This window comes from Cydia strobilella, chromosome 8 (genome assembly GCF_947568885.1).
Source record: "Cydia strobilella chromosome 8, ilCydStro3.1, whole genome shotgun sequence".
NCBI classification, from domain to species: domain Eukaryota; kingdom Metazoa; phylum Arthropoda; class Insecta; order Lepidoptera; family Tortricidae; genus Cydia; species Cydia strobilella.
In genome coordinates, this window is record NC_086048.1 from 13202177 (window position 1) to 13226638 (window position 24462).

General features: G+C 36.3%; 2 protein-coding genes across 2 annotated transcripts; both read left to right on the plus strand.

The window, feature by feature from the left end:
- Nucleotides 1–364: 364 nt before the first annotated feature.
- Nucleotides 365–13225, plus strand: LOC134743677 (uncharacterized). The gene is made up of 16 exons (XM_063677272.1): nt 365–505; nt 2591–2858; nt 2990–3028; nt 3418–3554; nt 4254–4521; nt 4790–4819; nt 5592–5728; nt 5994–6261; nt 6575–6613; nt 6880–7031; nt 7328–7464; nt 7780–7946; nt 8682–8806; nt 10444–10561; nt 12288–12418; nt 13024–13225. The coding sequence occupies exons 1-16, from the start codon at nt 497–499 to the stop codon at nt 13222–13224; spliced, it is 2226 nt and encodes a 741-aa protein (XP_063533342.1). The 5' UTR covers nt 365–496; the 3' UTR covers nt 13225.
- Nucleotides 13226–14729: 1504 nt separating this feature from the next.
- On the plus strand, nt 14730–24202 carry LOC134743679 (peptidoglycan recognition protein). Its single transcript, XM_063677275.1, has 4 exons — nt 14730–14860; nt 16532–16730; nt 17741–17859; nt 23628–24202. Exons 1-4 carry the CDS (start codon nt 14800–14802, stop codon nt 23828–23830), a joined length of 582 nt encoding a protein of 193 aa, XP_063533345.1. The 5' UTR covers nt 14730–14799; the 3' UTR covers nt 23831–24202.
- The last annotated feature ends 260 nt before the right edge of the window (nt 24203–24462 follow it).

Below are 24462 nucleotides of genomic sequence, written 5' to 3' on the forward strand. Positions count from 1 at the left end.
TTTATCCCGAAAATCATCCCTAAAGAGGGTTAAAAGAGGGGTGGAATTCAGATAATTAATGAAATGCCTGATAATTTGTGTAAACAATTAAGTATATGCTCAAATTGAATGATTGCTATTAGACTTTATCCAGGCGCTATTCTTACTCTATCTGTGGTTACGAAGTCGCGGGCAAAAGCTAGTATAATATAAGAGTTCTATGACATACATATTGACAAACAACGTAAAGCCTAGACCGTTGAATACAGAAATTTGTTTGTCTTTTAATGTTGCAAAAAAGCGTTTTTTGAAAATGAACGTGGAAGGTTTTTAACGATATGCGGACAATGTTGCATACATTGTGCTCATTAAATTTTTTTTTCCAGAAATAATAACAGAAGACAACGTTAACTACCGGTTCTTTCCTGTGAAAGATCGCACCTCAGTGTCGTTTAAAGTAGATGCTCATAACGATGCCCACGTAGCTCTCAGCAAACATCCTTATTTCTCCGTTCCCATGTATGAGGTATGTATTATGTTAATTACATGGTCATTGTTAAATGGAAACCTTCTGGAACACTAGCTTAAACATTTGAAATTCTCTCAACCCCTTTAAGAGGATAGTGGACGGCTAACTCTTCCACACAAACGACCCTTTTATCTCCCCAAATACTTACATAATGGAAACCACTTACCTAATTCAGTAATTCGGCCAATTAGGTACAACATTTTGTATCTATGACATTATAAATTTGAGTCGTGTGGTGTAGCCTCTTTTTTAAATATGGCATTTCGGGCATTTCGAAAGACACATTATTGGTAGGATTTTTAAAGAGGATGTTACGGACTGTATAATAAAATTGGACTGTTTAATGGAGTTCATTTGTCTAAGCGAGATTAGACAAATTAAAAACGTTAAAAACATTCTGCTACACAGGTGTAGTAAAATAATCTTTAAAGGTACATAGGTGTAAAATGTATTTAAAATGCATTTTAAAACCACTACTAAATACCTAGTCTATCTTAGTAGATAGACTACTAAGATACTAATAAGATACTTTATTTTAGTAATTAGTAGTAGTCTACTAATTACTAAAATAAAGTATCAACGCGAAAAAATCTGGTCATGCATGATATGTTGAAATGGTAAATCTTTTAAATACTAAGCTAAGTGTGTTTCCGGTTAACTTGCTCGTTAGAAGAATACAATATGCGTAATAATGATAATACAGCAGTATTTAGCAATGAGACACTTGCTAAATACTGCTTGTCACCAAAATTGCAAATATGTGTTGTAGGTATAATAGGGTATTTGACAACATTAAAAATATATAACGAATTGCTGTCATCCTGAAAGATAATAAACTAATAAAGTATATTTCACTATATTTGAATGTAAATTATGTTTAGTTTTTGGAATATAAATGAAAGAAAATTTAATATTTTTTGAAATTTCATCAGGGACGTGAACGCTCTGTGATTGGTCAACGCTCGGATGACGTCACACGCGCGTAAACATTCTTGATTGCCTTGAGTGTTTTAACTGTTTTATTTGGATTTAGTTAATTTTAGTTATTGTTCCACAGTTTTCTGATATATTCCGATTTATCCGTATATCTAGTAGCACAATATTCATAAGAATCTCAAAAAGGAGCCGAAATATGTGAAAGCTGATAGCGGCAACCTACCAGACATAGACGCATTAATGGTTGCACTTTTCTTTAAAGATAATCCGGATTAGTACTATGCTGCGGTACTTAGAAATGTAAAAACAGCTGTGTGAGTATACGTAGAAATTGTTTATTTACGAACATTTCGATTTCGATGATACGAATACGACGACGATATATATATAGAATACGGTGACGAGAATAGTATCTCCATACTGCACTTTAGTTTGAAAGAAAAAGTATGCTACTAACTACCTACTAATGCTGAAAGAGCTATGTTATGAGGTTATGTAGTAATACATTAAATACTTAGATCGTGTTTCGTTAAATACAACAAAATCCGCTGCTTTAACTACCATATTTATTTACAGTTAAATATTACTTACATCGAAGTGGTCTTCACACATAAAAACATTTGTATGCGCTAAAATGCTCTTTGGGTCTCCTCGCGCTAGTTTTAAGCACATTTTTCTTTTTTTGGGATTCGTTGGAACGGAAACAAACAATTTATCTGGATTTTTTATAGTCGTACTTGAACATTGCGGCACTATACACCATTTATATACCATTTTACAGTGAAATAATCAATTCAATGCACATAAACCATAAGATTTACTAAGGTCATTGACTGAGTTTACTCGCGTGTGACGTCACACGTGTCACGTGATTAGCCCCTTTGCAAAAACAGCGTTTAAGGCGCGTTCAAAATAAATAAACTTTAACATTGTTTTTTTATATTTAATACAGGAAATTTCACGGAAATATCAATGTAGTGTAATTATTAAGTCATAAATAATCAATTAAAACCATTTTCAAAAAATAGTCAAATAGCCTATATGGGCCTTGTGTCCTGTTTTTTTTTTTATAAATAAATAAATAAAAATTCACGTTGAGATGCTAACAAATCTCATAACCTTTCATACCTGATACGTATATTTCAGCTCGTTATTGGAGGCTGGGGTAACACAAAGAGCGTGTTTAGAAGATTAACCTGCTTGCCACGTGAAAAAGATGAAGCTGTGACCCCTGGGGTCCTAAACGTTCAGGAATATCGAGGATTTTGGATAAAATGGGATAATGGAAACATTTTGGTTGGACGCGAGGGAGAGGACAAACCTTTTATGTCTTGGCAAGACCCGAAGCCTTCTCCAGTGACGCATGCGGGCGTGAGAACTACCTGGGGCTCAGAAGGGAACTGGAAAATAGCAAGTATGTCTTTTAGTCAGCAACTCAGCACAAATATGCTCCATAGATACATTACATTAATATAAAGTCACATTGCAGGTAGTGCTTTCTTATATTCTCCAACAAAAATAAAATAGTTAAATATTGTTTTCCAGACGGCTCACACTACAACGGCGGAAATGAACAAATTATTGGTAAGTTGTTCAAAAACTCATAGCTGTTCTGGTAAAAATTCTAAACAAAAAAACTGTTTTGTCTAAAAAGTTGAAATTGAATTATGTTACTGATATTGTTTTACAAGTACTTCAAGCCAACAGTACTTGCACGCATACATTTTTTTTTATTCGGTGTGGACCGGCTGACTTAATTGAAAATATACGTGAAATTTTATTTGAAATTGTCGTCAATCAACGTTGTACTTGTTACCTGGTGATCAAAATAAATTTATTTTTGCCTTTTGACTTCAACCTCTTATTGTTTTATTGGATTGGATCCACTAGGTACTTTTATAAATAATATGTTACTAGACTTATGCACGAATACGTCGTCTACGATCTGAATGTTGTTCTATATTTTTTTAAAGATGTGGCAACAAAAGTGGACGCTCAAGCTCAGTACTTCCCGGTGTCGGGCAGCGCAATGCATTTTAAAGTGCGCGCGCGGAATGATGTCACGATTGAACTGACCAGTCAGCCTCGCCAAACTGACCCCATGTATGAGGTATGTGACTATTTTCTGTAGGCCTTAGGCCTTATTAAAAATTAAAGACACCCTCATAAGTTGAATTCGGCGTTGAATTATTTATGGAAGTATCTGTAAGTTGATACGTTTACAAGAACAGGAACTCAAACAAGCTCTATAATTTATTGATAATTGAACCAAGTTTAACAAAATTAATAATTGAAGTTGCAAAAAATACTCCAAAATTATTTTGAGTTAAATTAATGCCGTACCATCGGTTTGCCGCTGTCACTCTCACATTTCGCAAGAAAGAACGGGAAAGATCATGTGCGCCAAGTGTCAATTTTGATCGAATTTTGTCGATTTTTATTTATTTCAAAAACGTTACCTTAAGTTACCGTTAAGATAGTTTTTCTTCTTTTTTTTTGTTTATAGTATCACATAATAAATAACCGAGTAAAGTTTGATTAAAAGTCCGAGTTAGAGGTTACTTTGGGAATTAATTGTGTCGAGCGAAGTGTCATAATTCGTGTATAGGAAGCTATGTTATTAAAGATAATATAGTCAAGAACTACATACAATTTTTCCACGTCTACGAATATCAACGCTTCTTAGAAAAACATAATCATATAAGGAGATTTTTCGCCTTCTGGCTCAGGGAACCGCCTTAAATATGTAGGTATTCATATTTAAGGCGGATATTGACGTTTAAAATTGAATATGTTATTTTATTTTCAGATCGTTATTGGAGGTTGGAGTAATTCAAAAAGCGTGATAAGAAAGTACATTTGTCACATAGCAGAAAAAGATAAACGCCAAACGCCCGAAATTCTGAACGACAAAGAGTTCCGCGAGTTCTGGTTACGGTGGGACCATGGAAACATCGTGGTTGGTCGAGAAAACGAGGCCCAACCTATCCTATCGTGGCAAGACCCTGATCCGGTGCGCGTTGCTTATGTAGGTGTGCGAACGACATGGGGCTCTACTGGCAATTGGAAATTAGCGAGTAAGTATACAACGACGACATTAATCATTGGTAAACCAAGTTAACTGTCTTGATATGCGGAGCCGGAAGGCCGAAGGCCCGAAGCGTCACCTAAGAGACGTGCTGGTGGTGAAGTTGCAGCTTATTAAACACGACCCAATAGTAAGTGTCTTGATAAGCTCACGTTGGGCCTACGGCCTTATATCAAAACCGTACCAATTTTTAAAAATCAGGATTGGCCTCTTAGTGATTTTCAATCAAAAATGATATCCATGTTATGTTTTTTCAGGTGGTTCTAATAAGGGCGGGGATAGCATTGGTAAGTGTAAAGAGCACAAAGCATTCGTGTATAGTGTATACAATAAGAAGGCAAGTATATATATCCCAATGATGCTTTAAAAAAACTGTTTCAAAAGATTACTAGTTTTTCTAGATAGGTACACCTAAGAGCAACGACAACAGGTCACTTATAGTATTTTTTAAGTTAAGTTATAAATTGTATGGAGATGATATCTGTCACTGTGGGTACCCATGCTGTTTGAAAAATACTTATAGCATGGAAATTTCCATAGGATAAAGTAACATGAGTAACAATTTAGGCTAAATTGACATGGTCGAGAGGGATTAGGTTCATGTCATTAAGGTAACCGCAGCGGTATCATGGTCGCATTTTATCACCTGTCATGCCATGCGTCACTTTCGCACTTACATATTTGTTAGAACGTGACAGGCCTGGTGACAAATGATAAAGAGCCGACCATCTTAGCCTTACAGATGAGCTAGATACTCAATTGCGAAGTTTACCGGCCTTGGGGTAGTAGTCATATTACGCTACAATATTAAATAATAGACTTTGATGAAATTAGACCTGTCTTAAACCAAGCTTGAGTATTATTAACCTGTAGACAAGTAACTACATCAAACCTACCTATTTACCTATTTGTTTTACTTGTTATTTAAGTAAAAACAAATAACACTTTCACAGTCGGGGCTATCAAAATCGTTGCAGAGTTATCTGGGTCTAACTTTATCATAAAATACTAGTTCATGGATTAGAAGGGTTTTAACAGTAGCCGCACACCTGCTTTCAGATGTAGCAACGGAAAACGATGTGAAGTGGCAGTTCTTCCCGGTACAGGGTGATTCGATGCGGATCAGAGTGCGCGCAAGTAACGATGCGACTATCGGACTCGCCACTCACCCCTGGGAAACTGATCCGATGTATGAGGTATCCATCTCATTTTCTAAACAATGGTACACAATGAACAAAATTAAGTGCTAACCAGACAGCTATTTGACAATATTTTAAACGTAGTACATAGAAAACACAGGAGCAATTTAATACGCGAAGTGCGTCAAGTAAAAAGTTTTCAATTTAGGCAACAAGAGGGCGACCTTGTAATGCCCAAGGGGCTCCCTTGTTCTTATGAGTTTAGGGACATACGTGTAGAAATTTTGCTAAGTACTTATTTAAATAATTAAACTATCTCCAGGTCGTCCTCGGAGGCTGGGGAAACACTAAGAGCGTGCTCAGAAGATTTTGCTGTATGAACCCTGATAAAGCCGAAGAAGAAACCAATGCGATATTAAAGAGCGGAGATTCGCGAGGGTTCTGGGTGCGCTGGGACGGCGGGAACATCATGGCTGGGCGAGAAGGCCAGACCAAGCCCTTAATATCGTGGCGGGACCCTGACCCGTTTCCTGTAGCTTTCATGGGCGTGCACACTGGATATGGTTCTATTGGTGTCTGGGAAATAGAAAGTACGGCAACCTTTGATATGAGTATTAATCGTCTTTAACACTATTTCTTTGTACTTCCTTACGTGTGAAACCATAATAATAGGCTGGCATATTAAAATTACGATTTTCTGTTGAGTAAAATGACGCAATCCAAACATTAATTAACATACGATTGAGTATGAGATATGTTTTTATCTTTCAGTTATGCTTTTTATCAAACTGGAGGCATATTCTGATGGTAATCAAATTTACAATAGAATACGCTTCCTGTTTTGTATTCATACGTGACAATGACAAGGAAAGGTTTAAACACCCACATGGGGATTTTTTTCAGATACTTCTGCAAAAGACGTCATAGTTTCAAATAGTAATGGTAAGTAAATGATTACAAAATTGTCTTTGTGTAAGTAGCCACATCACTATTCCTAGCATAAATATAATATTTATAACTTGTATTCAGCTCATGCATAGAATAATTGATGTCAGATGAGCATTTATAGAACATTTTAAGTAGTCAAGATCTGACGTGATTACCATTGGTATCTAGCTGGATCTTTTGTCTTTAAGAACTTTAAGAACCGCGGAGAAAAAATATATCAGGTAGCTCATGGTCGCAATAATATTTGGTGTTTCTTCCAGAACACATATTTAAGCCCGTGGTGTGCGCATCAACGCTAACGCGCCTTCGTCAGGGTACCGCCTGCGCAGGACAGACTGTCTTTGAGGAGAACTTCGACACTCTGCGCGAAGACATCTGGGAAGTGCAACAATACGTGCCAGTCGACCACCCTGTAAATATTGGGAATTTTCGTGTCTGGAACCCACTTGTTCTGTATATCCAACATCTGATTAGTGCACAATAAGATTCAGCAGACTAAAAAGCTTACGGGCTATCTCACGACTTGAAATTCCAGTCCAGCTTAAAAAATCAGATTAAACAAAGCAAACTCTTGCTTTACCTTGGATCAATTTTGTAACGCTGATCAGGGCGAGGTCAAATGGAAGCTATAAACCACCTTATTCACCGCAGAAGGATAAAACTACACAACACTTGCAATTATCGTTAATCTTATTCTTGATTTTACAGGAGCTGCCATTCGTGTCATATCAGCGTTCCACGGTGTCTGTGAAGAATGGGTACCTCCGTATTGCTCCAAAGCTTCAACAAAACCAACCAGGTTTTACCCACTCCAGCATGCTTGACGCCTTGGATTTATATAAAGGGTAAAATATATTTTAATAATGAATAAACTGCTAAAGAGGCAAGGTATCAATGGAAAAAAAAATACACGATCTTCTTCTGTCATCCGGCCGTGGCCAGCTTACATTATAGCTTACATATAGTGTATAAAAGTCCAATATTCAATGTATTATGACTCTTGTTTTCCAATGCTATCACCATCAGATCGAATTTTTTGTATGATATTAAAATCAAAATTTACAAAACTGCATTGTACTGATTGTACCTACATTTCTCCACAATCCAAATTCCATAATTTTGGGGTCGGATCTCTTAGTCCTTGTACTTCGTTGTTTTAGATGCACATCTGGGCAATCCAGTTCATGCTTCGTAGAAGCCAGTGATGGCTCTTCAGTTATCCCGCCTGTGATTGGTGGCCGCATTACCAGTAAATCAAGCTTTGCCTTCACTTACGGCACTGTCAGCGTTCGCGCTAAACTGCCTAAGGGAGACTGGATTTACCCAGGTCAGTTTAAGAATGCAATCTGTTTAATAAGACGATTTTCAAACGATTGTATAAAAAGCCTTTGTATAAAACTTATAATTAAAGTATCACTATCCTCGGAATTCTCGCACCAGTCTCTGTCAAAGTTTACCGTGATGCCTTACCATCTGTGGGACCCGGCTGGCGGATGGCTGTTTTAGGTGGCTGATACGTGGAAGAATAAGAAGGAAGCCTTTCCCCAACAGGGGGACAAAATGGGCTCATAATAATAAATAATAATTAAAGTAACTTAACAACAACATTTATACATAGGTATATACATCAAGAATTACATCTGCTTCAAAAAGGTATAAGCTACTTTCTTACATTTACTATGATCCAGATTCGCATTTATTTCTGTTCTTCCAGTTTCATAATATTTATCGTACATGTACTCGATCCTCCGGTTAGGGTAGCCATTTTTGACCTTACTATGAAGTTTAATTTTAGTGTAGATATTATTTGTTTGATAAAGCTCTCTGTAATAAGCTCTGTACAGTAAGCTGCGAAATTGCATGGAAAAATTATGAATGAATTCATTGATAAAAATTATAAATTCGCCATGCACTTTTGCGGCTGATGGTACATGTGCATATATTATATTGTCATAATTAAACATCTATCTAAGGGTAGAACAAACATCAACTATGAAAGCAAAGTCAAAAATGTAACCAAAACTTGTTTATCTGATAAATAAATAATTTATATTTGTTAAAGAGATATTATTGGAATCATTCTCAAAGAAGTTTGTCTACGGAACAAAGAATTCTGGAATGTTGAAGATAGCGTGCGCCCGAGGCAATGAAGAGCTAAAGAAAGGATCCACCCAGTACGGCAATAAGGTAAATTTATAATTGTGTTTTGGTAATTAAGCAAACCTGTTTATTCTATAATCATTAAAATGAACGATGTTATCAAATTAAACGTATTGTCAATAATAAAATATGGTAAGGATACCCCGTCCCATGCTCCCAATCACAGAACTAAATCATGATAGAAGTAAAGAGCTCGGCAAATTGTAGGTACTTTGACGTCACGAGCGTAATTTAGTGATGAGAAACATAAGCCGCGCGAAACGATTCAAAAGCATCGATTCACAGATCGATTAGAACACGGCATCGATTCTAAAATATTGATAAGAACCGACAGAAGAAATGATAATTATTTTCGACAGAGGAAATGATAATTCACGTTGACGATTCAACGGAGCCACGACGTTCTATTGCCAAAGTAGTGTTTAGTTTTTAAGTTTATGACATTTATATGTATGTTAGTCTATAAGGTATATGTAATATAGGCCTTGTTGCCAGAATTAAATTTTAAAATAAAAATCACAGAACTATATCAAGATAGAAGGAAAGAGTTCAGCAATTTGTAGGGAGACCGAGCGTGTAACATTTTGCGTAGTAAACCATTTTTTACGACCAGTTGCTTCAATCGATTTATTTTTAATATTGGGATCATTCGGAAAACTAAAACAAAATTGCAATATAGAAGTAACCATAAACTGTTTGTTAATAATATTTGCTTTGCACTACGTACATTATATAGCTGCATAATAATATAAAACGTAATTATCATTTCGTCTGTTTTCAAAATCGATTTTAATAATCGAGTAAGAAAATCACAGTGTACAGCACTATTCTTACTTTTGACAGAAAAAATGAGAAATCGACCTTGAACGTGACTCGACAGTTTGAATAGCTTATTTTTACATCGCTGGTTTTAAACGCACGCCAAGTCTGGCTCGTCAAATTTAAGCCGCAATGAAAAGCTAGCGTTGGCACACAATCGCCCGCTACTGTTTTGATGAAAATAATAAAGTAATAGTTTTTTAATTAATAACAGATATTTAAGGACAAATCGTGCTTACCGATGAAAGGAAATACCTCCATTAACAGCTCCAACTTTATTGGTAGTGTTTCAACAGTTAATTATTGCCACGCGAGGTACATACACTCTTTTCTTCTATCTTGATTTAGTTCTGTGCTCCCAATGGGACCTCAGGCTCCCATGAGCCGTGACAAAAAAGTAAAGATAATGCGAGGAAGATGATCATCAAAAATTAGTAAGTAAACCGCTCCAAAAAATTGGTTGGCTGGTTTAAGAACTGGTGAAATTAATTGTTTATTTGGCAGCCAACGATACTGCAAATGCAGCACTCTCGATTTCTGACTAAGATCTGATTGTGGATAAGGTAGCATAGGAACTCCGTAATAAAAAATCTCATTGAGTTCAGGCGCGTTAGATTTGTTTTTATGAGCAATAGACGAGACGACACTAAATCACACTGATGCCTTGTCTGCATGGCCCGTCGGTGTATGAACGAGACAGAAAACCTGAAAACGAGTCTGTGTGATAACCGCTTTCGAAGAAAAATACAAGCAAAAATAAAAAAATACATTTTTGTTATAGAAATCTTAAGAACTGAAAGTATTTACACTAATTTTAAAGTAATTGATGATCAACAATGTTTAAGGTGCTGTACAGCGGCCCTGTTATCGACACAAAGTGTCACGACTCGCTGCTGGTCACCAAAAACTCAGACAAGTTTTGGGGTGATGATTTCCATGTGTATTCTCTTAAGTGGACACCAGGTAAGGCATACCATAATGAGATTCCCAACAGTTTTTTGCAATTTCTTTAAGGTTACGCTGCGTCTTACGTAGGCGAACACTCGCGAACGCAAAGCGAAGCGGCGCGGCGCGGCGCGGCGGGCCCAAGGCGTTCGCGTTCGCAATGAGATCGCCCACGTAGGACACTTCTATATAGGTATCAAAAGATTGATTCACCCCGCTCCGCATCTCCGTTTTGTATGGAGAAATTAGCTCCGCTCGCCTGTTGTTCGCCAACGTAGTACGCTGCGAAATAGTTTGACTGTTCAAAAATAGGGTAAAACCTCCCAGTGAATGAACAAAATCACGTTTTTGTCTAAAATAAGAAATATAGCCATTTCTACCACTTGTATTTTTTTACTGTGTTTCCTATGTAATGGCAACAAGTGATAAATTTATTTTAGATCAGTTTAAATTTGAATCAGGCGTTTCAAGTTTACGTGTTTCTAGTTTTGATGTTTTGTATAGAGAAATTAGATCCCGGGTAAGAACACTGTACGTTTGGAGCAGCATATGAAGTGCTTATTTAATGTTTACCTGTAAAAAGTTTAGTTATTTGGTTAGATTAAGAGTTAAACCTTCTATAAATGTACACATAATATTATATTTTCTAGTTTCATTACTGGCTTATCAAATGTTTTCAAACCAGTAAATGAACGGTGTGTTCATTTACTGGTGTCGTCTAGATTTATTATTCTAAATTTAAAAAATTGTGATTCTGCATAGAAGACGATTCTGATTCATTCAGTCAGTATTGGAACAGACCAAATTTCTATAGTCCATTTACTAGATTTTTCATGTCTATGTTATGTAGTAGTCTATAAAAATTTGGCTTGTTCATTTATTAGATTTCTACTAACCCTATGTATGAACAATGTAACGGCGAACAATGCAATGACAAGTTTATTATTTTAAGCATTATTTGCTGAGCCTGACCCTTTTTCATCAAAATTTTCACGTTGTTTCTTCTTTTAAAGATTAATTTTCTTGTTCTTAATAATATCTAACATGTTTCTGTGTTATTCTATTACATCATTTTATTACATTCTAATCTATTTGAAATAAACATGGACGGGAAAAAAGATATGATAAAATAGAGGCTGTAAACGATTTTTTTAAATATTTAGATCAGTATGGTTTTACTCACTATAATTTTTAGTCGTTTTTGGCGACATGTTTCGGATTCTTTGGGAATCCTTCCTCAGGCACGAGTGTCCGCGGCGGTTGTACGTCGTCGTCGTGGCGGTTTTTTGTTAAAAATGTTTTTATTGCTGATAAAAAAGATCTAATAATGTTCATTCACTGGGTTTTGCGGTGTTCATTCACTAGTTTTTATGTTAATTTACTAGGTTCTTGGGTATTTTTTGATAAATTCTTCTATAACTCAAAAACTAGAAAAGTAATAAAATATCGCAGAAGTTACGTTCTTGTTTATTAAATGAGGATTCATTAAATTGCAATTAATTATTCTAATTATTAATGAATGCTGTGAAATGTTTTTTGAAATTGGAAATTGCTTAAGTGTTCATTCACTGCAATTCTTACTCCTCTGGCATGATTCTATCACATCGCTCACACGTATAAAATGCCCAATGAAAGCAATACGGGCACCCTTCTTGCCTTGACAACATAATAAGAGGAAATTTACCCAGTCAAAAGCTGTTTTTGTTTTGTAATATCACATTCATACCTATTTACTTTTATGCAGATAATTTGATTTTATCGGTGGACGGCGAAGAATACGCACGCGTGGACCCTGGTAGCGACGGTTTGCGCGCGCGTCTTCCAAAGACCTGCGCTGGACCACACGAATCAGGGATGGCCCCTTTTGATGACCATGTGAGTGGATCTGTCTACTTAAATTGAATGGTTAACCACTTGAACGCCAAGAACCCCTAAAGTGGTCGTTACTAGTCGTGCCCACAGCGTGAAGGACCACTTTAGGTGTTATGGCGGACGCTGTCAAAGTAACCTTTACACTTTCAGGTAAGGTTTACATGGGAGCTTGGCGTTTGAGTGATGTTTGTATTTATGACATAAAGCGTTCAAGACGTTAACAAACTGCGAGATGAGTCGAAGATAATAATCATTCTTCTTAGCGTTGTTCCAGCTTTATGCCACGGCTCATGGGAGCCTGGGGTCCGCTTGGCAACTCATCTTAAGAATTGGCTAGTTTTTACGAAAGCGACTGCCATCTGACCTTCCAAACCAGAGAGAAAACAGGGCCTTATTGGGAGTAGTACTGTTTCCTCACGATGTTTTCCTTCACCGATGACCGACTGGTAAATATCAAATGAATCAACTTTAGAAAATCTTATTGGTACGAACCGGGGTACATGAGCCGATGATGATATTATATTTGGGGGCAAACAACTACAGAACCTAGCATTAATCTACGCAAAAGTCCTGAAAGTACAAATATAATACATACCTATTTCTTTCAGTTCTTCATAACTCTAGGGTTGGCAGCAGGTGGTCACTCGGAATTCCCTGACGAGTGCGTTACGAAGGATAACCACTCGAAACCGTGGAAAAACCAGGCGTCGAAGGCAACCCTGAATTTCTGGAATGACATCGACGCATGGCAAGATACGTGGGAACGACCGGAGATATTGATTGACTATGTGAAAGTAGTTGCATTGTAAACATATTCGTATTTTATTAAAATTATAAACTTACCTAACTGAGAATAACGGCCCGATTAGAACTTTAAGATACGTCAAAATATTAGGTCTAGAAACGATATACACAGATTAGATGTCAGTGTCAAAAGTGACGTTCCTTCAAACAAAAACTTCACTGACATCTAATCCATATCGTTTCTAGACCTAATATTTGACGTATCTTAAAGTTCGAATCGGGCCGTAAATAATTTCAAATATATTGCCATCGCCATTGGTACTTACAATTTTATGTGCAATAAAATTTAAATAAATAAATAAAATAAATTTGACTAATACATTTTTGTCTGAAATATCCTACTAAATATACTCTGGAAAACCCACTTTGTCAGAAGAAAAAGGGCGCAAAATTCATATTTTGTATAGGAGAACAAACCTTTGCGCGTACATTTTTTTAAATTGTCGCCTTTTTTACTAACGGGAATGGCTTGCCAAACTAATAAAACTACCACATTAAAGCTGATGTCAATCTGAACTAGCTTAAGGTGCAGTACGTTCAGCCAGAAGTTTTTGAAAAATCGTAGCGCTTTTTTAGATCACAATATTATACGATTGCCAAAAATCTAATTTGAAATTTTGGAGACTTCATTTACTTAATAGATTGGAAATCTGATTTCTTGACTTTCGCGTGATAGAAAACAATCACGAACGTACGTCGCACCCTAAAATTAAAAAAAAGCTGAAAATGTTAAAATAGCTTTTTAACTTACAAAAAAATCCAAATTCATGATATCCGCGATCCCGGGCAAGCACATCCATCTCGCTCACTCTTACGCTCAGTGAGAGTGAGAGAAGAACCTGAACCCACGGGGCCTTAAATGTTGTATCCTATTTTCCTTTTTTTGGCGGTTCATACAGCTCATAATGAGTGGGCAATCCATAGTGGCTAGTTGTAAAGTCCACTTATTCCTTTACTAAAATTAACTACCGACAAACGTCATTCTCTACGAGCACATTATACTTTGATGGAAGTCATTTTTTAAAAGAACACAATATGCAGATTTTATTAATTGGCACACACTATTTTCCTCCCCAAACTAAAATGGAGCTGGGCGGGACATGTTGCCAAGCAGGAATTGTGACCGCTTTCAGACGAAAGGAGTGCTTGGCGTCCGTTGGCTCGTTGGATGGACGACATTCGGAAGACTGAATAACATGAATCTTTTATCACTAAAGGGCTCAATGTAATAAAAGACGAACCAACTTTGAGTTGAACTTAAATCCCTACTATATTTAAAATATTATAAATGCGAAAGTAACTGTCTGTCTGTTACCTCTTCACGCTTAAACCGCTGAACCAATTGAGATGAAATTTAGTATGAAGATAGTTTGAGACCCCAGGAAGGACATAGAATAGTAAATTATCAATCATCATCCCACGCAGACGAATTTTTATTACGCCTCAAATAAGACATGTACAACAGGATGCAAAGATCCTGTATAATGTTAAAGTTTATCGCTCTGAGGCTGAACATTGATGTTTTAGTTTATTAGTGCTCCTGCGCCGCTCGACCCAGCCGGTTGTTGCAAATATTTAACATGATTCGAATACTTAGTGTGTTTGTGATTGTGATATTACCAAGGGACCTCGTACTGGCAGGTAAATATATAAATTATTTTTAAGGATATATGTATAACGTTTTACAGATAAAAAAAATCCCAAGTGCCTCTAAGTTATATAGTTGCGTACAGTCCAACTTTAGTTTTTAATATTTACGAGTACATAAATCGGCAATTTGTCAACGAAAATACGTTAAAGTACTAGTAAATAAACTAGGGATACTCATTAGTTGTGTAAGTGACAGGTTTGTAGTATTCTCTTCCCCAATTAAACCTCTAATCTTACTTTAAAAGTGGTAATTTATATCACCCCTTATTTTATAAATAATTTTAAATAAGTAACACACTGGTATTTAAACTTTTTGCAGTTTTTTACCGAGCATGTTGTACTAAACTGTGTCTGTGTGTACTGTGTATGTCTGTCTATCCGACAAAAGTTCTTCTGATCAACCACGCATAACAACCGTGTGATTTTGGAAAACCACTTTGAACTGTTACGGAAGCCTGTAAACGAGTGAGAAACTATTTCTATGAAAATATAACGTTCCTCACTTTGTTCCGTTCATAATATCAAGTTGGTGCAAAGTTAGCTTAGACGGACTCTTGCTTCCACAATAATGTCTCATAAGTATGATGCCAATAAAATATATACTGCGTCGTTGTTTTTAATGGTATTTGTGTTTGTGTAGGTCTAGTTTCAAATGAAGACATAATAAAAACTCGGATTGTTTTGGTATTAGTAGGTATCCTTCGAAATATTTAAGTTAGATTTATTATTTATGATATCTATATGATATTGATATATGATATAGACGACCGTTCTGGCCTAGTGGGTAATGACCCTGCTTATGAAGCCGATGGTATCCTTCGAAATATTTACGTTAGAGTTTTTTTATGATATCTATATGATATTGATATATGATATTGACCGGTCTGGCCTAGTGGGTAATGAGGTAATGACCCTGCTTCAATGATCCAGGAAGCCGATGGTCCAGGGGTCCAAATCCTGGTAAGGGCATTTATTTGTGTGATGAGCACGGATACTTATTTTGTTCCTAAGTGTTTTCTATGTATTTAACATCTACAACACAAGCCTTATTGAGATTACTGTGGGACTTACCTAGTAAATTTGTGTAATGTAATGTCATATAATAATAAAGAAATAAATAAATAATAATTTATTTTTTATACGATATTTGTTTAAATACACAACTGGTGAACAAAGCGATCCCCGCACTGGATCATACCGGATTCAAAAGGTCTCAATTACAGTGCAGCGAGGCTATGATTCAGGCATTGTGAGGACCTTTGAGCCGGGTACCTACGATGCAGGGCGGAGGCGCACGTTAGGTAGGTATTTAACTTTAACTTTATAGTTAGGGTTTTTAGGTAACTTTTATTTTAGTCTCCTGTTTTTCTGCCACATTATTTGTATAAATCCTGTAATGTCGATAACAAATATAGGATAACGGATTAATGTCGTTACAAAAATATATTATTACTACAGAGATTTAAGAAATCAAATAACATATTATTAACTGCTAAATGAAACTACATTAATTAAAAAGTAACAATGAAACGTCAGTGTAGTCCTAACCTTGAGTCCATTAAAAAGTTAACAATTCCGCAGTTTTTAATCAAAAAATCCAATCAGCCTAAGTCTCAGTTTTCTCACTTCCCCGATTTAAATGAAAAATGCCTGTATTTTCAGACTGCGGAGTAGTAACGAGAGAGCAATGGGATGGTCTGAGCCCGACTCGAGTTGAGTACCTACCGCGGCCGGTCAGCCTGGTGATCATCATGCACACCGTCAGCCCCACGTGCAGCACGGACGGGGCCTGCGCGAAGCAGGTCCGGACCCTGCAGACGTACTTCTTGGATCAGCTTAACTACTGGGACTTGGGGCCTTCGTAAGTAAAACTGAAGAATTTTGCTGTACTCGGATTTCTAGTGTGATACCTTATTACACACCCTATTGACGCGGACAAACACGTGTAGGTATATGTGTATAAACATATACAATTAGATTCGTCAGGTGATCTCTGGTTGCTATATGGCAGCACAACGTTGCCCGATTTCTTTCGATACATTGTCGATACTTGTCCCTCGTCCCAGGTTTACGAAATAACTGCATTTGTTTTATTTTCTCTTCTTCTCGTCTACGTGGATATTTATTACGCAGCAAACCTAACAAGTATACTTATGTCAGTTTGCTGATAGTATTTTTTAAGTATTTAATTTTATACGTAGATATTTCACAAAAAAAATTCACGAACGTTTTTGTACTCGTAATGATTGAAATGATTGAAAAGGGATATGGAACATCTGCCTAGAAAAAGATTTACAATCGGGTCTATCGCGAATTTATTTTGTTACCTTTATTTACCGACGTTTCGACACAGGTTTTACTGGTCGTGGTCGCGGCTAACTACTGACGTCCCAGCAAAATGTAAAAACAGAAACCCACGAACGTGACGTATGTACATTTACATATTTATATATTTAATAAAGATTTTTATTAATCATGAGTTTTGGTTGCACGCCTTAACATTGTAGGGCTATTGCAAGACTAAGACAGATTATTTTCTAATATGGTTTTATTTTATAGAAGCAAACCGGGAAAATTCTGCCATAACTTATAGTGCAAGAGCATCAAGCTCGGCAGAATTTCACCTTCCATACCAACGGAGTTTCAGGAGAATGAAACTCTGCACATACAATGACATGAGGTATATCTACGCCTGTAATTAGTTTATCCCATCAAAAACATAAATGTGAAATGAAAGCCAAGTTCAACATTTAGAATATGCGTCATTGTTGACTTCGCCGGCAAAAAAATTGATAATCTATATGAGTGCCAAGTTCTAGTTCACTTGGGCTGTAAAGTTCAGCAATTGACTTCAAAGGTAAATTATTTCAGATTCCTTATTGGTGGAAACGGCAAAGTGTACGAAGGTCCCGGCTGGATTCACGTCGGTGCTCACACCTACGGCTACAATAGGAAGTCCATTGGAATAGCTTTTATAGGCAACTTTACCAGTAAGTTACGTTTATAAACATTGCATCTTTAAATAACTAGTTCATGGGTGCCAACATGAAACAACGAGTCAAAATTTTCTAAATTGATATATATCTTTATAGTTCGAATTCAAAAGAAAATCTCGTTTTATTACTTCAGTCATTCTCCAATGACGATTTCGTATACGATAGATACTTTTGACGCGTAGTTTGATCCGCTATGACTATATGACTGTACCTACCGATGTACCGATCTGTTTTTCGAAACATACAATATGTACGAAGTATCATTTGATATTTGCCAGTAGCCCTCTGGCCCTCTTATTCGGTCTTATACGCCTAATAAGCCAGATGGTTATCATAAAAACTAGTACCTACATCAATTCTGAGGATGTCATTGCCAAGCAGACCCCGGGCTCATTTTACAAACAACAACGCAAACAACAAAATGGCCAGATGAGAAACGTCCTACCATGTCCGTCTTATCATCAAAGTAAGATAGGAAAGTGAAAAAAGACGATTGACCGTATGACAAACCAAAACAAATCGATTTCTCGAAAATATACTTGCTACAGAAGTTATATTCTTATTATTATTCAGAGCCCACTGTGTCCCACTGCTGGGCAAAGGCCCACACACAGGCCCAGCTACATAAGTAAAAAATTAAAATAAGGCGTTCGATCTTTAGCTTGACACATAGGATGAAATCATTAGAGGCGCCTTGCGGACCTAAATAGCAACCCTGCCTGTGATGAAAACATAAATTATAGACGCATTTTCAACCAGTGTGAAGTGTAAAACGTAACAATGTTTACACGATCTTTAATTAGGTATCAAAATCGATTCCTACACAATGTTAATGATACATCTTCATTGCTGTTATTTAGGTAAGAGGTATTTCACATTCCGCTCAAAGATCAACATCATAAGAGTTCACACTCCGACTCTATACAACTTTTCAATTAGCAATAAATTTTGAACCCGATTTGTGAGCTCGTTGTTTTTATATATTTGACCTCTAACTTGTTTTACAACTGTGCGTAACGAGAGATCAGATAATATAGTGATTATCTATGGCGATATGGGTTCAAACGTTCTCGTAGGTCGTACTGATTGATTACCTATTATCACTCATTAGGGCATGTGTATATAGTTGATGTATGATGTTCATGAAAGTGCATTTTCAAAGCCACATACAATATACTCCGCTAATGCAGATAATTAGAAACCGGAGAGAATATTATCACATCAGCAAGTTTTTTAAGTACAGTGAAGTAGGCGAAGTAGTACTACACCGCGAATACATATAAACACACACACACACACAGTTGCGAATACATAATTCCTTTACTCGATACTAAAACCGATTAACAATTTTTTTAAATCATATGATGTGACTTGAATACGAGTAGGTACTTACCTATACAAAAACTTGTTGGACTTTTTAAAATTTTACTAACTGCTAGTATTGTGCAAATGCCTCTTCCTCTTCTCTCCTCGGACATAGTTCAGAAAAATAAAAATTCTGGCGCGCACAAATACCTATAGATTATTTTAATTGAAAGGTTTTAATCAATAAGTTAAACATTTCGGCCTAAATCATTTCATTGAAGTACTAGGCCGATTAAGATATTTGAATAGGTTAATGCAAAGAATTCATTACTGCGGGGTTATTCTGATAGTTTCCCGAACATTTGCCCAAGTAAATATAGGTAACTGTGCCCCATAGTTACTACAGGTACTTTACACTGATGTTGAGATCACACTGGAGCCCTATTCAGATTATTACATTATATTTCTGGACCAGTTGTCACTGTTGTTAGCTGACGGATCATATCCATAACCTTTCCATAACAAGAAATTAGAATCTGAATGGGGCTCCTGGTATTGAACCGGCTGAGGTGAACGCTCGCCTACAATGAGAGTAACATTGTATTGGGACGCGTATTGATCGTTAACTCTTTAACAATAGCCTGAAAACGTAGAAATTAATGTGAATAACCAAATTATTATTGGCTGGTAACAATGATTCGAGAAACATTGACATCAGACAATATTGAAGCCAGACTCACTTTTAAATTTTTTTTTGATGCTCATAAATTGTATTTTTAAAATTAATATGTTTGTAAATACATTTATTTACATACAAGATATATACAGTGGTACTACGTAAACGAAATTAATAACTAGCTTAAATCTAAAATAGGCCCTTGAGGCATTGTACCAAGAATAACTTGGTACAAAAAGGGGTGAAAGCTTATATGAAGGACAAGTATTATTTAAGCTAGGAACTTGAAACTTCGTAACTAATTTCTTGGTACAATGCCTCAAGGGCCTATTTTAGATTTAAGCTAGTTATTAATTTCGTTTACGTAGTACTTTTAAATTAATCTATCTATGTATATATTAAAATGCACGTGTCCTGACTGACTGACTGACTGACTAACTGACTGACTGATTGATTCATCAACGCAGAGCCGAAACTACAAAAGATAGAAAGTTTAAATTTGCACATCAGGTTGGTGTTAAAAAGGTTGACACCTCGTAAAAAGGTATTTAATTATAAGCGAAGAAAACTAATTTCAGCGCGTTTTTGAAAATTCATCCCCCAAAATGGTGAATAGGGGGTTAAAAGTTTGTTTGGAGATCAAACATTTTTTTGAGCGCGGGACTTGAAACTTCGTAAAAAAGTATTCATATTAAAATAGAGGAAAATTAATTTCAGTTTTTGGAAATTCATCCCCTAAGGGGGCTAAAAAGGGGTGAAAGCTTATATGAAGGACAAGTATTATTTAAGCTAGGAACTTGAAACTTCGTGAGAAGGTATTATATTAAAATAGAAGAGAAGTACGTAATATCAGCGTTTTCGGAAATTCATCCCCTAATATGTTTAAAAAGGGGTTGAAAGTGTGTTTTGGGAAATAAATCCATGCGGACAAAGTCGTGGGCAGCTAGTAAATATGATAAATCCACATCCACAGGAAATTGGGTCTGTAATATAGTGGTCCTCTGTTCCTAATTAAACATTCTCGGGTTTTCTATTGTATGAGGGGAATATATTACCTAATAGATTCCAATAGGTACTATGTTGTTTTCCTTAGTTTCATTGTTTATTGTTTACCTATATGTGTATAATTTAATTTTACTTTTTTGCGTTTGTTTTTATGCATTGTTTTACGGTTTAAAGCCAACTAACTGAATTAATTAAATAAAAATGAAACTCTATTTCGCGCGTGACATGGTGTCGAGGCGCCCATTGAGAGAGATGCGTCTGTTGACCTTATGTTTTGGCTGTAGCATAGTAACAAGTGCTACTTAATAAATGTATAATTTTGAGTATGAATTATGCATGATAAACATGAATTATGTATGTAGATTAGGTGCCAGCGACTGTCACGAAGAGACCGTATAAAATATTAATCTAATAGGGTTCCCTCTTAAAATAATTGCTCAAATAGTATGGATACAATTAACATGTATTCACTCCTAACATTCAGTGTGCATTATACATATACTAGCTTTTGCCCGCGACTTCGTCTGCGTGGGCTTAGTAACAGCAGCTAAAGTAGCGCCTGGAAAAAATCTCATAGCAATAATTCAATTTGAGCATATGCACACAAATTAGCAGGCACTTCATTAATTATCTCAATTCCACCCCGCTTTTTACTTTCTTACGGGATGATTTTCGGGATAAAAACTATCCTATGTCCTTCTCAGGGACTCAACCTGAAGTGAAGAGGGAACACAGACAGAAAGACAGACAGACAGACAGACAGACAGACTTTCGCATTTATAATATTAGTATGGACAAGTATGGATAGTATGGATACCTAAACTCAATTTTAATGAAATTTTAATCATTTTTTAAATGAGTAAAGTAGCATTTCCTTTGCTTCGTTTTTAGGATTCCGTACCTCAGTGGGCTATAATAGAACCCGTATAGAAACACTTTGTTGTTCGTCTGTCAAGACCCTTTTTCTCAGGAACTCGTGGAGGTATGAAGCTGAAACTAATGTCAAATACTTAAGTCAACGCAATCTAAAGATGAAACCGTTTATTGTCCGTTTATAGCACATAATTGGACGCTCGCGAGGGAAATAAAACCTATTAGGGATTTCCTGTTGATCTAGAATCATAAAATTTTGCAAAATGCAATGCCATGTAGCACAAGTAAAGGAAAAAATCCGAAAACCGTAAATTTGTAGTTACACTACTAAATAATTACTTAGTTGCGATTATATGTGACGTTTTCAATCAAAAGGTACCACATTGTCGCTTACCATAAGGACGAAAATTGCTTGTATCTTTATACGAAAAACCTGTCAGAGCGTCCTTATGGTAAGCAACAATGTGCCTTTAATGTGGTAAACGACCTTTTGCTTAGTTAGTAAACTAACCGCGATCTAAGTCGATGTATAAGGTAACAGTTTTCCAACGGCAAAGTCAAGTTTGTCCCGCAGTACAGTTTATCTTTTCGTTAGAGGATCGAGAATTGAACTATTTATACAACTAAGTTTGTACAGAACCCTCGGTGCGCGAGTCTAGCCTTGACCTGTTTTTTTTTTCGAACGAATACAATTATTGATTGACTACTAAATAATGTATGAGATTATTTCCTGAAACATTTTCGTTACCGTAGCTTACATCCATTAATCAAAATAGAATAGCTTATTATTTATACGATTCTTTGGCTATTTTATTTGACTTGACAATTTTTAAGATGTTATCAAGATTTTTATCTCTCCCTGTCGTAGACAATGACGGGCACGGGCACTTTGTTTAATGATCATGTATTATGGATACGTCTCACGAAGCTGAACTGTAAGTCTTCCAGCGTAATAAATCCTTGCCCAAGTTTTACATTGTATCGGGTTTCGGTACATGTAGATTTTCTGAAATCACAATCTTTGTATATAGATAATCAATACTAATATTGTGATATGAGAAAATATGTAAGTAGGTAGCAAAATAAAAAAAATCTATAAGTATTTGTATCGTCCATATAAAAGAGACAGCCGCCCACGTCATCCTCGAATGTCCAGGGGTGGCAGAATACCGGGCACAATACCTCGGTTCGCCGGGGTCTCTCCCAAAAGCCGTCGGCAACATCAAGGGTCTGCTAGGCTTCTTGGAAGAGTTGGGTTGGCAAGAGTAGTGCCGGCAACCCATCACGCAAAATAGGCGCAATATATATTACTAGCTTTTGCCCGCGACTTCGTCTGCGTGGACTTAGTAACAGCAGTATAGCGCCTGGAAAAAAACTCATAGCAATAATTCAACTTGAGCATATTATTATTATGCACACAAATTAGCAGGCACTTCATTAATTATCTCAATTCCACCCCGCTTTTTACTTTCTTAAGGTGATGATGATGATGATTTTCGGGATAAAAACTATCCTATGTCCTTCTCAGGGACTCAACCTATCTCTATGCCAAATTTCATCTAAATCGATTCAGCGGTTTAAGCGTGAAGAGGGAACACACACACAGACAGACAGACAGACTTTCGCATTTATAATATTAGTATGGATGACGTCGAGTTGCGGAAACCTAGCCCGCGAAAACCTATAACCTATCGTCCATATAATACAACTATTTATTTACAGCAGAGATAAATAAGATTACTTATTCCTGATTACGTATCTCTCTATGATTAGAAGCAAAAAGAATGTGGTTTAACAAACTTGACCGTAATGTTTAAACAATTGTCTTCAATTTCTTCCTCGTACACTCACTAATTAATCCATTAACTAATTTCATATGAAACTTTGAACTCTTTACTTCTAGATGACAAGCCAACCCCTCAAGCGCTGGCGGCCGCTAAGGCGTTGATCAAGTGCGGAGTGACCAAGGGGCACCTGAAGAGCGACTACAAACTAGTAGGCGCCCGTCAACTCATCGCCACGGAGAGCCCGGGCCGCAAACTGTATCAGGAAATACGCAGCTGGCCTGATTGGACCGACAATTTGGACGGAATAAAAAATAACTGAGCAAATCGACCAAGAAAGTGTACTTTTAAATACAATGTAACACCCGCGACGATATCACAAATTTCTAACAATATCCTGAGAACATTTCAAAAGTGAAACTTCCTTTAATCTCTCTGTAACCAGAAGTTTTCATCATTTATTTGAAACTCTCCATTTTAGCACACCTGTGCCCTAGTCTTAATTACTAAACGTACTTTTATACATTGTCCATCAATCTTTGACTTCCACATACGAGACAAATCTACTAATTAAGTATCGTTAAATGACCAAGATAACAGAAGAAAGTCTGTCATCAATAATGTTAGTAGGCACAATAGGCACATTACTCACTATGATTGCAGAGTTAAGTATATGTATATGGGTTTAATTAGCTTGAAAGTGTTTGTTGTACAAAAAACAATTTGTTTGAACAACAAAAAAAAAGCAATTTAAGTCCGAACCACAATAAATACGTATGTATATACAGCACGGCATCAGTTCAATGTAAAGTCACGCATTACGGGCATGCAAAGCAACTTATCCAATCATGTATAATTTCCATACTTTGCATTAGGCATGTTCACTTGGCTATCACTGTCACCGTCTACAAAATTGGGGTTGGATACCTTTCATATATTCATCTGTATATTAAA